The sequence below is a fragment of the Phoxinus phoxinus genome (assembly GCF_949152265.1).
Source record: "Phoxinus phoxinus genome assembly, chromosome: 20".
Taxonomy (NCBI): domain Eukaryota; kingdom Metazoa; phylum Chordata; class Actinopteri; order Cypriniformes; family Leuciscidae; genus Phoxinus; species Phoxinus phoxinus.
In genome coordinates, this window is record NC_136895.1 from 27445687 (window position 1) to 27463649 (window position 17963).

Below are 17963 nucleotides of genomic sequence, written 5' to 3' on the forward strand. Positions count from 1 at the left end.
GCTTAAAGATATGATCGTATAGCCTACTGTATAGCCTATAGAACGCGTCGCTGCTTCACAGACTTTTAATCAGAGACTCCGATGAAACAATTAGTCCACTTTAGTCTGGAAATCTTTAGCTGTATTTATTTATGTATATATATATGACTAGTATATATATATAGTTCATTTTATATATATATATATATATATATATATATATATATATATATATATATATATATATATATATAATATTATTATTTTTGTGTGTGTGTGAAATCCATGTTTTGGAATTAGGAATACATTGTTGATTCTGATTTCAGTGGATTTTTTTATATTTTATTTTATCTGCATTTTTTATGTTATAGCTAGACTATTTTGTTTATTTTAACATATTATGTTTGGTTTAATTACGTGTTACATTACATGAACCCCTCCCTGGTGTCCTTCCATTCAACAGAGAGTTTGTGGGAAGACCACCCGGTTGCTACGAATGGTCCCACACAGGCCAAGAAGATGCCCTTCTGGAGGAGATCTCTGAATAGTGACACTCGTGAATGATGATGATGACGATGATGATGATTATGATGTTTCATGTTAGTCCATCTTTAGCTGAATGCTATGTCCTATTTTATCTAATTGAGGTAAATTAGGACAGAATAAAAAATTTAGCCTATGCTTTTTTTCAAATTGAAAGAAGAAACTTGCACAGTATTGCATAAAAATGATCACATTAACAGTTGTAATACCAATTTATATTGTAGATCGAAATATGATTTTCCGATCACTTTTTCACTGCAACCTCTGACTCACGTGTAGGCCTATACTTTTAAGGCAGAGGCGTTTGGCATCTCAAATGATCATGTGGTATACACTCGCCGGGATACATAAACACCACTGTAGTTCAGCAATCATTCATTCATTCAAAGTACCAAAGAGCGTTTGAGAGGAAACATGGAGACAAAGATGTGTTTAGTTTATTTGTTCGCGGTTTCTGCATTCTTCTCACACGGTAAGACATTCATTTGTTCATTTCTCTTCAGCTCAAAGATGACCGAGCATTTGATAGAGTTTCCTGTTTGCGTTGGTAAAGTACAAATGGAAATGGATCACATTTAAATGTGTATAAAATAATGGGTTTCGTTTTACATTTTGCTTGCACATTGAGATTCAAAAGAGCTTTTTTTTCTTCTTTGTAGAGAAAAAACAAAGAAGTAGTTCTTTGTTCAATTTAGGTATGATAGAACTGTTTTTGACAGCTAATAGAATGTTAAATTATGTTTCAAAATTATTTACTGCAAAAAATAAAACAACTTGAAAATAAATTACACTTTAAATTAGTGTTATTTAAAAATGCTAATAAAAATAAATAAGAGCTAATTCAAAATATGAATAAAAAAACAATAGCATATAAATAATAATAAAAAATATCAGTTTATCAGTGCACATGGTTCTAAGTATTATTTAAAAAAACAAATATATATATATATATATATATATATATATTAGATGAAATACTTAAAATAACTGAAATAAGTTTTCTTAGCGACAGATTTCTTTTTCACTCCTTTAAATTATAGTCATCTTGGTGTATGAACGCATGCAATAATTACTTCTTGGTTGTGTGAATGCAAAAAATGTATATTAATCAAGAAGTGTGTTTATTAGAATGTACAATAAGCATGTGATATGTGCGTTTGTCTGATGAGTGGATGTGTGAATCAATTGTGTTTTTATGCTGCTTGTTTGATCTGTAGAGAAACGTTCACAGCACTTTCCTGTTTTTTTTTATTTTCCTACTCATGTCTGTCATAAATATCATTTTCTGTTTATTTCTTCTTCAGGTGTGACTGGTGTTGATACAGAAGAAGTGTCAGTGATGGAGGAAGATTCAGTCACTCTAAACACTGGTGTTCAAACAAACCCACAAAGAAATATTAAATGGTATTTTTATGAGACTCACATCGCTCTAATCACTGGAGGTATCAGATATATCTGTACAGATGTTCAGTGTAAAGATGGTAATGAGAGATTCAGAGACAGACTGAAGCTGGATAATCAGACTGGATCTCTGACCATCATGAACATCAGCATCACAGACTCTGGAGAATATAAACTAGTGATCATCAACAACACAGACACCATTGATGGCGGCGCCAGTGAAAAGATCTTCAAAGTGTCTGTTCATGGTGAGTCATTATGCCTGAAAGCATGTTATGTTTAAATCATATATGTGTCAGGTTTGGTGCAGGATGCCGAAGACGAGTACACGGGTACTTGAATGCAGTTAGTTTATTAATTAAATAAACTTTCAGGAAGAAAGGAAAACACTCCAGGACTTCAAAGCACACTACCATACAACGACGACCAACCAACACTGAGGGAAAACAGGGCTTAAAAGAACTGGGGTAAATGGGAAAATTAACAAGACACAGGTGTCGGGAATTTCTAATTAAACAGACAGGGAAAAATTAACAGGACTAAACCAAAATCACAAGGACAGGGGGAGACAAGATCACAACACAGAACAGAACACATTAACAATGTGACAATAAGTGTGTTTATTATAGGAGTTTCATTCAGGGATGTTTTTCTCTTTATCTGCATCACTGAACAGAATTACTTTCAACTGTTTGTTTTTCCACTGATGATCCAGTAGTTTTGTTCTGTTCATTCCAGTTCTTTTCATCCGTTTAAATGCGTCTATTATTTCATACTCTTTGTTTTTAGTTCACTGGGGATCCAAAGTACTAAAGAAAAAACAATTATGTAAATGTGTAAAGATCTTGTAGTTTGTCAGTTTATCTCATAATGATCAGAAGTGATCGCAAATCATTATAAATATTTTAGATTTAGAATATTATAATCCATGTATTTCAATGTAGTAATGCATTGTACTTAACATGTCTGTGTGTGATGTGTGGGTCTGTGAAAAAATATTCCAGCAGAGTTGACATATAAACAGTAAATCTATACGAATAAAAACATCCACGATTAACTTGATATTCAGCAATTTTTCAGTTAATTTTGTTTCTACTGAATTTTTCAAGACCAGGAATTGAATATGCACAATTATTAATTTTTCCCCAAAAAGATCCTCCAGCATCTGTTGGTGTGTGTTTCAGGAGTTCCTGCTGCTGAACGAGACGAAATGAAGAGAAAGTCAGTGAAGGAGGGAGAATCTGTGACTTTAGAGACTCCTGTAGAAAAACACCCAAATCATTTGATGAAATGGTATTTTAATGGCATTCTCGTCGCTGAAATCACTGGAGATCAGAGTAAGATCTGTACAGATGTTCAGTGTAAACAGAGATTCAGAGACAGACTGAAGCTGGATCATCAGACTGGATCTCTGACCATCACACACACCACAAACACAGACTCTGGAGAATACACACTACGGATCAGCGACAGCAGATTCAGCTTCATCAGAAGCTTCTGTGTCTGTGTCACTGCATGGGTGAGTATCATTTAGTCATTAGAATACATAATTTTAAGTTAACAAGTGCTGTTTAACATGATATGAGTGACAGTTTAAAGCAAACCTGTGTGAACAAAGACTCGTGTTTCAGAATCGTCTTCAGTTGCCGCCACATCGAGAGCTTTAGAAGAGGCAAGTATTACATACAGATATTACTCTGTGTGTGTGTGTGTGTGTGTGTGTGTGTGTGTGTGTGTGTGTGTGTGTGTGTGTGTGTGTGTGTGTTCATTTCTTTGTCTTTAACAATCTGCAATTTATTGTTTCCAGACGGAGAAAGATCACGTGATCTGAGAGGATCTTAACAGGATCATCGTGAATCTGCAACATTATATATTCTCATTGAAGTGAATCAGCAAAAACACACTTCAGCCGTTGAGTTTTTACTTGAAAAAAAAAATACTTATTAATCATAATCACTATTTACATGTTCACGAGTTCACACTTACAGATAAGTCAGATGGAATAAATGGTAGCCTATGCATATTTGGCGTGCTGTCCGAAGAGAGGGCTCCGGGCTCGGTATTCGGCCCGAACCCAGAGTACTCCCCCCGTATTGCTGGTTTAGGAAGTAACCAGGCGAGTGTGAGGAGACGGGGCGGTGGAGGGATGCTGAAAAACTGTCGAGGAATGTTGGTGAGTCAGATGAGATATAGGTCTCCACTCATGCTGATTGGATAGACATGTTGATTACTGATTGTTGACAGCTGGTTGGAATGATGTGATAATTGGATCAATTATTTGAACGTGTTCCTCCCGAACTTTGTTTATAAAACATCATTTCTGGAAATAATAACCAACCTGTTGCTGGAAGCACATATAATTTAGTACATTTAGATGAACGTTACTTACATTATCTGACAGTTTCAGCTTATAAACCTGGAATAGATTATAATTTATCATTTATCATGCTTATTATAATAAAAGCCTTGTTTGAGACGATGTATTAGTGAAGAGGTGTGTGTTCAGCTGTGTGTTGAAGGTTGAGAAGGAGTTCAGTGTTTCTATAGAGGAGATTCTGATAGAGACTCATTATGATGGAAACACAGGCGGCGCTTATTTACTGTAGTTACTTCATTATTATTCACTTCAACAATAACCTACTTATTATCTTGATACATCCATAGAACAAATGCTTTGTGATATTCAGGACTTTGAAAGATTGAAACATTCAAATCAGCATTTAACACTATATTTGCACTGTGACAACTTAAACCTTTAAGATAAACACGAGTTCTACATCATTATTTCATTTACAAATGTATTAATGCACAAATGTGAAGAATATTTGCACTACACATCTTGTACTGTCAGTTTTTACTTGACTTGTTATCAATCTACTGTATTTGCATAACACAATGTGCGAAGTGTATAACAACTTAAAAACAACGTTTGTATTGTGCTTCAGGCAGAACTGTTTATTTGGTTATTTATAACTCATCAGAATCTGAAATGTCACTTTTGCTCTTTATTCACATGTTTGTATTGTAAGAATATCATTTTTACTGTTGCTTTTAATAACAGAATGTGAATAAATGCAACATTTAAATAAACTATTTCATTGTTATAAATACATGCCTAGTTTTATAAAAAAAAAAATGTTTCACATGCATACAGTTTTAGTGCTTCAACATAAACTAAACAATTTATTATTATTATATTTCAGTAAACACTTCAACACGTCACACTGAACTACACACACACTTAAAAGTTTTACTAAGTTAATTTCAATAATTAAACACACAATCACATGATCACGGTTCTCTGATGTCGGTTGATGGTCACATGACGTGCAAAACATCAAATATTTAATATTTATAAATTATTTTTGTATGGAGCTTTATATAGATTTATTATACCATAAAATAAATGATTTGATTATTGTAAGAATAATTTAATTTCTTCTAATATTTTTGTCTTAAATTCTGAGAAACGATCAAACCCTCGAGCTTTTCTTCACATTATTACTGTTTTATATTTGACACAATGTGTGATTTAACACTGTAAATATGAGAGACTTTAACAGTCACTTCTGGAACAATCTAGAAACAAAAAAATATTATAAAAAAACACATTCACACTGTGTCAACTTCACTTTTCTGGACGATCTGAGAACTTGTAAAACTTTTATTGCTGAAATTATCTGCAAGTTTCAGGTATCAGAGTTTTGATTTTGTTTTCTGTTTATTTATTTACAATAATACAAAATTATCTGATCGTTTATTTTTCAAAATAACTGTTTTACGTAATTTTACCTCTGATCAGCTATTCTAAAACATCCAAATAATGTGTTCATTATATATCACTGTTGGTCTCTAGTTTATCTGAGATTTTTGACATATATTATTATTTCTGTCACTTTATTTGGACAAATATTTGACTCTTTTTGAATCACACATAGCTTTGTGCAGTCTGTACATGATTATCAAACATCATCAGTGTATAATGATGAATCTACAGTTCCTCAAACTCACCGCTAGAGGTCATCACAGATTACACTATAATATTTATTCTGACACTCAGATCAGACATCTAAATACAACTTATATAAAATATATAAACCATAAACAATAGTATATAATGAGAATAATACGAATAAAACAAAGTTCAATTTGAAGCTAATTATATTTGAATATCATATAAAAGTGCATTGTATAGCTACTTGTGCCTCAATATATTTCTTTCATCAAACAGTGATGTATTTTTCCATAAAAAAAATGTCACAATGTTTATAATATCAGTTTCTTGATCTTCTGGATCTGATGTCATAAAGGATCTGATGTCACCACAGCAACTCTTGCGTTACCAGGGCAACGACAGACACATTTGTGTTACATTCCAAAGAGCTCCATTATCAGACAGTGGAAAACTAGACATGGAAACAACTAGACTAGACAACTTGATGACAAACTTTGGTGTTGGCTTAATAATCCCAGGATGTCCTTCGGAAAAAGAGTAGGGGTGTAACCCCGGCATCCTGGACAACTTTGCCCCTTGGCCTCTGCCCATCATGGCCTCCTAATCATCCCCATATATATATATATATACTGATTGGCTTCATCACTGCCTCCTCTCCACCAGTAAGCTGGTGTGTGGTGGGCGTTCTGGCGCAATATGGCTGCAATCATTGTCATCTATGGTTATTGTGTAATTTCGTTTGCACGACAGATATCCACAGCCTTTGCTAGTTTCAAATCTGTTTCCCTGAGAAGCCCTCACGGTGTCAATGTAAACACCACTAACAATCCGATCTTTAATCAAGTGAAGTTGCAAATTGACAGTCTTTCGCCTTATTTTTTAAGTCAGTCACATATGCATCAATGGTTTCGTCCGGTCCCTGTGCTCTCGTGAAAAACATATGCCTCAGATACGTAATATTCTTTCTTGGCTCACAGTCTCTAAACTTCTCTTTGAGCACTTCAAAATCATCCAGATCATCATCAAAGTCTATGGTATTAAATACCTTTATGGCATCATCTCCCGCCACGTGAAGAAATGTCGCACATTTTACCTTGTCACTCCTTTCTGCAATGCCAGTTGTAATTAGATACAGATCAAACTTTTGAATTCACTGCCGCCAGTTTTCCGCTAGCTTTCCTTCGAAATCCAAACTGTTAGGAGGCTTCAAGTATTGCATGGTTTTCTACTGACACCATGTGATGTTTATTGGATGTGTTTTAATAATCCACGGAGACACTGGTTTCATGCGGCTTGCTGTTTTACTGAACTTTATGTCCATGAATCATCAAGTGATGCTGCACATTGGTGGTGGTTGAGGAGATCCCCCCTTCTATGTAAAGCGGTTTGAGTACCCAGAAATGTAAATGTAACGAATTAATTAATTAATTGACCAATACACATTTTGAACAGTGAAATATGTGTTATTAGATTGAGTGATGAAAAAATATGAAAATGAAGTCTAATTTGGAAGAGTTGCAACAAGCAAATGATCAGAAACATTAGCAGGAATACAACCCCGTGCAGCTTTCCTCACGCAACAGTTTCTGATGTAAACAGGGAATTTTCAGACATTCAGAAGAAGCACAAGACTGCAAATCGACTTATCATTCATGTGGGGAAAAATAATATTCGGAAAGAGTAGTCTTAACTCCTTAAGAAGGATTTCAATTAACTTTTTTAAAACACTTTAAAGATTGAAAATTCAGTCGTTTATCAGCGGACCAATCTCCCAATGACTATACTTAACACTTCTGATCTGACTCAGCATGTACACGGACCCACACACAATCGTGGACACACTCTAGATCTACTTATCAGTAAGGGTCTAAACATTTCATCGATTGTTATTAAAGGGGTGGTAGAGTATGATTTTACTTTTCTAACTTTAGTTAGTGTGTAATGTTGCTGTTTGAGCATAAACAACATCTGCAGTTACAACACTCAAAGTTTAAAGCAAAGGAAGATATTTGCTTTTAAAGAAAAGGACTACAACAAACGGCTGGTAGGGACTACACGACATTCCTCCCGGGTTAGTGACATCAGCAACCCTAAAATGTACATAAGCCCCGCCCCCGGGACACGTAGTCCATGTTGAGAAGAGGAATACGGAGATGTAATATATGACATATATGTCCCTATATCGCTAGTGACGCCGTCATATATGCTAAATATAAGACAATATATTGCTACCACATATATACATATCTCTACATATGTTGATATAGGTTTTTAACATAAATTTGCCATATTAAATATATTGACATATATTAATATGATGTATATGATTATTATTTATATAATACTGTATGTTTTGACCATATATGTCACCGATATGTTTAATTTATATATGCCAAACTTTTTACTATTTAAGTATTTATTTCAAGTCTACAGATCAAGTCTACATATCCACATTTCATTTCAATTTCTATCTCATTTTCGAATCTTTTATAAATAAAATGTATTATTTATTATTATTTTACCTCTTCTTGACCAGCTCATAAAAACAAAACAAATACTACACAAATTCTATTTGAAACCTGTTAATTATATATGTGACATGTATGTAAAAAAACACTATTATACATACATAAAATATATGGGCTGTTTTTATATGTCAATTGTTCCATTTTCTATAGGTTTTATATATGGACATGGGTAGGCTATATATATTTTATATATGTGGATATATTTCGTATATGTGTCACAGTGTCTGGTGGGTCCCTGGGTTTAACACTACAGGTCTCAGTTTTCACGGTGTCTAGGCATTTTCACTACATTTCCCATAATCCTGTCTGTCACTGATTGTTCATTTCCTTCAGCTGTTTCTCGTCACCTTGTTTGCACTTGTGTATATATACCCTGTCTGTTTCAGTGTTTGTCACGGAGTCCTTGTTTAATGTCCCCACACTTCCGTTCCTGTTGCGGCCTGTATCTTGTTCATGTGTTGTGTCTTCGGATTGCCTTTATGGTTTTTGACCCTTGCCTGGACTGGATTGTGAGTACGGATTACCCCTCAAATAAACTACTGCTATTGGATCTTCTCATCTTGTGTGTGTTCGTGACAGAAGGACTCCGTCACACCTAGATCCAGCGGTATGTGTTCCAACTTCTCTTCCCCAGCCATCGAGCGGGAGAGGAGGGATTGTTTTGAGGGGACCCGCCTAGTTATTTTTCGTGGGACCCGGGGAGGTCACAGAGGAGGAGGTGGTCGAGAACAAGGCCAACACCACCCTCCACCTTGGCCCCGCTTCGTCCCTGGACTGGTGAGGGACGGATCAGAGCCACCATCTCGCCATCGCGGGCGGAGAAGGGGAAAACGTACGTCCGCCCATCCAGAGACTGTTCACGTCCCGTCTGCCCAGCCAGAGTTTGTTCACGTCCCGTCTGCCCAGTCAGAGACTGTTCACGTCCCGTCTGCCCAGTCAGAGTTTGTTCACGTCCCGTCTGCCCAGTCAGAGACTGTTCACGTCCCGTCTGCCCAGCCAGAGTTTGTTCACGTCCCGTCTGCCCAGTCAGAGACTGTTCACGTCCCGTCTGCCCAGTTTGAGACAGATCTAGAGATGCCTATTGGTGGGGCCGCCATGGGAATGATGGACTATTTGGAGCGTCTGGCTCGGATCCTGGACATGCCAGTGTCTGCTGTTCCAGAGCCGGAGCCAGTGGAACTCCAACCCCGGAGTTCCCAGGGAACTCAAACCAGACACTGTGACAATTTATAACTATAGCTTTAACAATAAAAGCCTAGAAGTTGCACAACTCTTCTGAGTGACTGTAACATGCTTTTCATTTAGAGTTTTTTACTGTCAACTTTTTGGCTTATATAGCCTACTGTTTTTCTGTAACTGCATGCTTTGGATTCTGTGTTCTCCATTTTTTTTGTCTAATAAATTATTTTTATAGTCATTATATTTTTGACTGATGTAAGATCTGAAAGCATTTTGAGCACAGATAAAATGGTTTTGAGTCAATTGTTTGCCAGAAGAGTCAGATGTTCACTGAATGTAGTTTGAAGATTTGGTTTTGTGTTTAAGATTTTGAGAAAGTGGGAGATGGTTTTGAGGAATTAGTTTTAGCAATTCAGAAAACTGTCCACGTGTCGACTTCCCATGTCATGCTCATAAAAGCAGAGGCAGCGGCTGCTTTCACTAAACTGTGCTGATAAGATGGTGGGAAACTAGTCTCAGCCTCACGCATCACGACCACACTTCAGGAGTTTCTGTCCAAGTCGACATCTGCTTAATCGTTTGGCTTCTACAGGATTCCCAGGAGTGGAACATTGGGAATGTGTGTGTGTGTGTGTGTGTGTGTGTGTGTGTGTGTGTGTGTGTGTGTGTGTGTGTGTGTGTGTGTGTGTCTCTGTATGACATGACAATTTAAACAAACAGTGATTTGATTCAGTTGGTTGGTCCTTGGCCAGTGAAAGTTAATTGACTCCAGATCTTCTGCCGTGAGTCTGGAGGTCTGGCTACACGAGACCAGGAAATGACTCAGTCAGCTAACTGGGACACTTTTTGGTAAACTGTGTAAAAAATGGAATGAATCTATTCTACACTATTAATGTTTTAAACAAATGTTCAAGGTCTCTTTTATCTCCAACGGTTTTGACGGAATATATATGTGTGTGTTTTTTCTTTCTCAAATATACAGAGATTATACAGTGCATAGTGCAATTTGTGAAGTGGGACACACACTTTCATCTAGTTTGTGCTTAGATAATACTATTGCTTACAACAGGATAAAAATGTAAAAGACGTTTTTTAACATTTATCAAAACAGACACATTCTTGGATTAATGATGATGATAATGATGTTTCATGCTCAGCTCTGTGTTTTTTTATGTATTTAATGTATTATCTTTTATTTAATATGTCCCACTTTTACTGAATGCTACTGTCCTGTTTTTCTAACATGTTAACGTAAATTAGGACTGTAACAAAACTTTATACTTAAAAAAAAAATCAAACTAAGAAACTTGCACATCATTGCATAAAACTGAATTACCACATTAACAGATGTAATACAAATTTATATTGTAGATTGAAATAGTTTGTATTAGAATTTAAACTTTAACAATTTGATTAGACAAACCTATACAGCCACAGAACACGTGTTTCTCAGACATTCCCGCTCTTGAGTAGTGACCACGCCCACACATGATGTCTTTATTGCACTTTTTTCTCTCTCCTCACTATTTATTCAAAGTACCAAAGGACGTTTGAGGGGAAACATGGAGACAAAGAAGTTTTTCGTTTCTTTGTTCACAGTTTCGGCATTCCTCTTGCACGGTAAGACATTTATTTTTTTAATTCTCTTTAGGTCAACGATATAATAATATTGTACAATAGCATTGTGCCACTGTTGGATATTAAAGTTTTAGTCTGAGAAAGAGCTAAGAATGTGAATGCTGGGCTAAGGAAAGTGAAAAGAATGTGCAAGTAAATGAAAGAGAAAAGAAAGTTGATACAGGGAAGTCGTAAGAAGATTGAAAGAGAATAGAAAGTTGATAGATGGTAAGTAAGAAGATTGAAAGAGAAAAGGAAGTTGATAGATGGTAAGTCATAAGAAGATTGAAAGAAGATTGAAAGAGAATAGAAAGTTGATACAGGGAAGTCGTAAGAAGATTGAAAGAGAAAAGGAAGTTGATAGATGGCAAGTCGTAAGAAGATTGAAAGAGAATAGAAAGTTGATAGATGGCAAGTCGTAAGAAGATTGAAAGAGAATAGAAAGTTGATAGATGGTAAGAAGATTGAAAGAGAAAAGAAAGTTGATAGATGGCAAGTCGTAAGAAGATTGAAAGAGAATAGAAAGTTGATAGATGGTAAGAAGATTGAAAGAGAAAAGAAAGTTGATAGATGGCAAGTCGTAAGAAGATTGAAAGAGAATAGAAAGTTGATACATGGCAAGTCGTAAGAAGATTGAAAGAGAATAGAAAGTTGATAGATGGTAAGAAGATTGAAAGAGAAAAGAAAGTTGATGCATGTAAGTCGTAAGAAGATCCTTTTAAAAGAAAGATCTATAATAGCTACCGGTCGATATAAAATACGTCCGACTGTTTGCACTGTATTTTATTTTTTTATTTTATTTTCCGAACTGTGATTCAGGAAGATTTTATTAATTTTTAGGGCTGTCTGATTGGAAGAGATTTTGAAGGGGAACGGGAGAGCTTCACTCCGACGAGGCGAGTGAAGATTATCTATACTATGGAGAGTATAGAGGTTCGCTGTTAGTTTAAAACAGCAAAAGTGAAACGTGCTCTGTGGGGGCCCAGTGGGGCAATACTGGTGTGGTACACCACCCCAGCAGAGGACGTCCCTGGATTGTAGGTCCAGTGGCACCGCAAACCTGCTCAATCACTTCCATCTCAGACACGGTTTTAATTATTCTTATTTCCTTTGATTATTTTAATTTCTTCTATGTAAAGCACTTTGAATTACCACTGTTTAGCTTTGCATTTACTGAATGAGCACTGTGCACTGTTCGTCCGACTGTTTGCACTGTATTTTATTTTCTAAACTGTTTTAATTATTCTTATTTCTTTTACTATCTATGTAATTATTTTTATTTTTATTTCTTCTATGTAAAGCACTTTGAATTACCACTGTGTATGAAATGTGCTATATAAATAAACTTGCCTTGCCTTGCCTTGCCTAATGACATGTCAGACCAAGAACCAGGTAGGCTAGCCTAAATATAAAAAGCTTAAAAAGCAAAAATAATATTTAATAACTTTTCACTTATTTTTCTTTACTGAACAAAGATAGACAGTTAACAAAGACAGTTAACAAACATTTTGTTCATTTTAAGTTAAAAAAAAGAAGAAAAAAAAGAATAATAACTATAAAAGTGTAAATAAATAAAAAGGCCTTATCAAATTGACCAAACTTTGAGTGTCTTTGTCTTAACACAAAGAGCAAATTTTGCATCTCATTTGGAAACCGCAGTCCCAGAGGCTGGAGGAAGAGAGAAGAGGCACACAATCCAAGATGCATGAAGTCCAGTGTTTCCACAGTCTGTGTTGGTTTGGGGAGCCATGTCATCTGCTGGTGTTGGAAATGAGATGCAATTTGCTTTCATCAGAAAAGAGGACTTTGGTCCACTGTGCTTTATTAAATCCAAAGTCAACGCAGCCGTCTACCAGGACATGTCCAGAGCACTTCATCCTTCCTTCATTTTCCAGCAGGATTTGCACGTGCTCACACTGCCAAAAGAACCAAAACCTGGTTCAATGACCATGGTATTATTGTGTGATTACTGTGTGATTTCATGTAATATTCTCATTTTCTGGGATTTTGATTTCCTGGGTTTCATAAGCTGTGAGTCATAATCATCAAAATTATAACAAATAAAGGCTTGAAATATCTCACTTTGCATGTAATGAGGCTATATAATAAATTAGTTTCACCTGTTAAGTTGAATTCTTGAAATAAATCAACTTTTTGATGATATTCTAATTTTATGACCAGCACCTGTACATTCCAGGAGAGAAACACATGGTTAAATAAAAAGAAACCCCACACAACGTCTAAGAAAGTAAATAAGAAAAGAAAAAGTTAAATATTCTTTTTTTTCCCAACACTGGGAAGAGGAAATTGGTTTTAATATGAAAACGTGGGATGAGTGCTTGAGAAACGTATGTTTTGTGAAGGTCAAAACCTTATTAATTTATTCCACGATTTCTCCACTCTATAATAATTGTAAATTGTCAGAAGGCACCCTGTTTTATTCTTTATGGTCATGTAGTGAAATTCAGCCATTTTGGTAATGTATATTTACATTTGTTTCTGAAGCACATTCTGTGGATCTGGAGCCTGAGCCTTGCATTGGACTTTTAGGAGCAGAGAATGCTTTTTGCAGTAAGTATCAGACATTTCACTGTATATACTTTGCAAAATATTTAATAGCTGTAAGTATCTAGCTCAAAGTGTACAATGGTACCGCTTAACGTTTGAGTTATTTATCCTGTATAATAGTTACTGTTTTGGTGGCATTGTGCATGTGTTATTTGTGTTTTTATGCTGCTTGTTTGATCTGTAGAGAAATATTTTTATAGCACTTCCTCATTTATTATTTTGTATGTCTGTCACAGACATTACATCATTTTCTGTTAATTTCTTCTTCAGGTGTGTCTGGTGTCAATACAGAAGAAGTGTCAGTGATGGAGGAAGATTCAGTCACTATATGCACTGGTGTTCAAATAAACCGACAAGAAAATATTAAATGGTATTTTAATAAGACTTGCATCGCTCACATCACTGGATTCCTCAGTTATATCTGTACAGATGTTCAGTGTAATAAAGAAGGTAATAAAGTTACTGAGAGATTCAGAGGCAGACTGAAGCTGGATCATCAGACTGGATCTCTGACCATCATGAACATCAGAAACAGACACTCTGGAGAATACACACTAATGATCATCAGCAGCGAGGACAGCAGCAACAGCAGAGACACAGAAAAGATCTTCAAAGTTTCTGTCCATGGTGAGTCATTATGTTTGTAAGCAGGTTATGTTTAAATCATATCATCATGTTTATTATATCAGTGACATTGTCACGAACCGCTGAGGAAGAAAGCAGACTGGATCCAAGATGCAGCAAACGAGGCTTTATTTTATAAAAGGATAATCCAAAAACGTGGTCCAGGCAGGCAAGGGTCAATATCCAAAAGAGCAGATGACAAAATAACAAACAGACTAGGTACAGGAAAAACTTGGCTTCCAGACACTACAAGACAAGGACAGAGGCACAACTAGAGACCAGGAGGGAGGAGGCACGATGGAGGATCAGGGGGAGGGACGGGGGGCCAGGTCCATGCAGGGGCACCAACACAGGGGAACACTGAATAAACAAAGGCCAGGGAAACAGACATAGGATGAGGGAACAGGGGAACACAAATAGTTCATCAGGCGGTCGGGGCAAAGGGAACAGTTCATCAGGCGGTCGGGGCAAAGGGAACAGTTCATCAGGCGGTCGGGGCAAAGGGAACAGTTCATCAGGCGGTCGGGGCAAAGGGAACAGTTCATCAGGCAGTCGGGGCAAAGGGCAGCAGCAGCGGCCTCAGGGACATTGGAGGAATCTTGGGTCTTCCTCTTCCTCCGTCGCCTACGGCGGTGAGGTGCAGTCTCTGTCCTGGGCTCTGGGGTTTGAGCGGTGTCTGGGCTGGGCAGCGGGGATGTACGCTCTGGGCTGGGCAGCTGGGATGTACGCTCTGGGCTGGGCAGCTGGGATGCACGCTCTGGGCTGGGCAGCGGGGATGTACGCTCTGGGCTGGGCAGCTGGGATGTACGCTCTGGGCTGGGCAGCTGGGATGCACGCTCTGGGCTGGGCAGCTGGGATGTACGCTCTGGGCTGGGCAGCGATGAAGCTTTCTCTGAGCTGGGCAGCGATGAAGCCTTCTCTGAGCTGGGCAGCGATGAAGCTTTCTCTGAGCTGGGCAGCGATGAAGCTTTCTCTGAGCTGGGCAGCGATGAAGCCTTCTCTGAGCTGGGCAGCGATGAAGCTTTCTCTGAGCTGGGCAGCGATGAAGCCTTCTCTGAGCTGGGCAGCGATGAAGCTTTCTCTGAGCTGGGCAGCGATGAAGCTTTCTCTGAGCTGGGCAGCGATGAAGCTTTCTCTGAGCTGGGCAGCGATGAAGCCTTCTCTGAGCTGGGCAGCGATGAAGCTTTCTCTGAGCTTCGCCCGAGGGGTCGTCTCCGCCCTGGCCGCCCGAGGGAAAGTCTCCGCCCTGGCCGCCCGAGGGAATGTCTCCGCCATGGCCGCCCGAGGGAAAGTCTCCGCCCTGGCCGCCCGAAGGGTCGTATCCGCCATGGCCGCCCTGGTGTCCTGCACAGCCTGCACCATCCTGGCCCTCAGCCAGGACTCCTGACCTGCCTGAAGTTCCGTGGCTCAACCCTCCCGTCCCTCCCTGGTCGCTGCTTTGGACCTTATGGACTTTCATTTTGGCTCTGTTTTGGCTCCCTTCTACCCTACAGTTAACGCACTTGCAGAAATATACATTTTATTACATTTTGGAAAACAGACAGAAGATCCGTCGATGTGCATTTGTTTGTGTTCAGATGTTCAGTAGCGGTCATGAGCGCGAGCTAGGGCTGGGCAGATCGAGGCTTCGTGAAACAGTAGGCTTGTTTTAGATTAACAAAATCTGCACAGAACCGATCACCGGTGATCAGCGCGAGATGCATGCCGGTTAGAAAAGTGTCCGAGTGCGGTCCGCCTGGCTCTGATGTCATGCTGACGTATGTGAAAAAACTCTTGCGAGCGCAAGGCGGACGTGTCGGATTCTTGTAGAGTTTTTGGATACTCTACCCACCTCTGCAGTTAGTTTTGTTCTGTTCATTCCAGTTCTTTCCATCAGTTTAAATGCATCTATTATTTCATACTCATTGTTTTTAGTTCACAATAAAGTGCAAAGAAATTGTAAATGTGTAAAGATCTTGTAGTTTGTCAGTTTATCTCATAATGATCAGAAGTGATCGCAAATCATTATAAATACTTTAGATTTATAATGTCCTTATTTTGGAATATTATGATGTAGACATGTATATTTCAATGTAGTAATGCATTGTATAAACATGTGTGTAGAACATGTGCGGGTCTGTAAAAAAAAAAAAAAAAGCAGCAGAGTTGACATATAAACAGTAAATCTACGAATAAAAACATCCACGATTAACTTGATATTTAGCAATTTTGCAGTTTATTTTGTTTCTGAATTTGTCAAGATCCAGGAATTGAATATGCACCATTATTTCCACATATAATTCTGGTTGTGCAGTTTTTTTCCCCAAAAAAAGATCCTCCAGCGTCTGTTGGTTTGTGTTTCAGGAGTTCCTGCTGCTGTACGAGATGAAATGAAGAGAAAGTCAGTGAAGGAGGGAGAATCTGTTACTTTAGATCCTGGTGTGAGAAACCCAGATGATGTGATGAGATGGTATTTTAAAGACATTCTCATCGCTAAAATCACTGGAGATCAGAGTCAGATCTGTACAGATGTTCAGTGTGAAGAGAGATTCAGAGACAGACTGAAGCTGGACAAGAAGACTAGATCTCTGACCATCATGAACATCAGAGACACAGACTCTGGACTCTATGAACTACAGTTCAGCATCTGCAGATTCAGCATCATTAGAAGCTTCTGTGTTTCTGACACTGCATGGGTGAGTCTCATTTAGTCATTACAATTTTAGAATACATAATTTAAATTTTATTTCATAACAAGTGCTGTTTAACATGATATGAGTGACAGTTTAAAGCAAACCTGTGTGAACAAAGACTATTGTGTTTCAGATTCGTCTTCAGTTGTCGGCACAGGGAGAGCTTTAGAAAGGCAAGTATTACATACAGATATTACAGTGAGATGTGTGTGTGTGTGTGTGTGTGTGTGTGTGTGTGTGTGTGTGTGTGTGTGTGTGTGTGTGTGTGTGTGTGTGTGTGTGTGTGTGTGTGTGTGTGTGTGTGTGTGTGTGTGTGTGTGTGTGTGTGTGTGTGTGTGTGTGTGTGTGTGTGTGTGTGTGTGTGTGTGTGTGTGTGTGTGTGTGTGTGTGTGTGTGTGTCATCACGTGATCTGAGAGGATCTTAACAGGATCATCGTGAATCTGCAACATTATATATTCTCATTGACGTGAATCAGCAAAAACACTTCAGCCGTTGAGTTTTTACTTGAAAAAAAATACTTTTTAATCATAATCACTATTTACATGTTCTGGAAATAATGACCAACCTGTTGCTGGAAGCTCATATAATTTAGGACATTTAGATGAACGTTACTTAGGCTACATTATCTGACAGTTTCAGCTTATAAACCTGGAATAGATTATCATAACATTGATCATTTCTCATGCTTATTATAATAAGAGTCTTGTTTGAGACGATGTATTAGTGAAGAGGTGTGTGTTCAGCTGTGTGTTGAAGGTTGAGAAGGAGTTCAGTGTTTCTACAGTGGAGATTCTGATAGAGACTCATTATGATGGAAACACAGGCGGCGCTTATTTACTGTAGTTACTTCATTATTATTCACTTCAACAATAACCTACTTATTATCTTGATACATC

General features: G+C 37.7%; 1 protein-coding gene across 1 annotated transcript; it reads left to right on the forward strand.

Annotated features, from left to right (window-relative positions):
• Positions 1-13712: 13712 nt before the first annotated feature.
• LOC306988888 (uncharacterized protein) lies at positions 13713-17325 on the forward strand. The gene is made up of 4 exons (XM_079594059.1): positions 13713-13770; positions 14041-14397; positions 16738-17069; positions 17200-17325. The coding sequence occupies exons 2-4, from the start codon at positions 14076-14078 to the stop codon at positions 17233-17235; spliced, it is 690 nt and encodes a 229-aa protein (XP_079450185.1). The 5' UTR covers positions 13713-13770; positions 14041-14075; the 3' UTR covers positions 17236-17325.
• The last annotated feature ends 638 nt before the right edge of the window (positions 17326-17963 follow it).

Bases quoted from the DNA above. Each gene is read 5' to 3' on its own strand.
- LOC306988888 (XM_079594059.1), top strand. From the start codon at position 14,076: ATGGAGGAAGATTCAGTCACTATATGCACTGGTGTTCAAATAAACCGA. The intron at 14,398-16,737 runs GTGAGTCATTAT...TTTGTGTTTCAG, and splicing joins CTTCAAAGTTTCTGTCCATG to GAGTTCCTGCTGCTGTACGA. The intron at 17,070-17,199 runs GTGAGTCTCATT...ATTGTGTTTCAG, and splicing joins GTGTTTCTGACACTGCATGG to ATTCGTCTTCAGTTGTCGGC.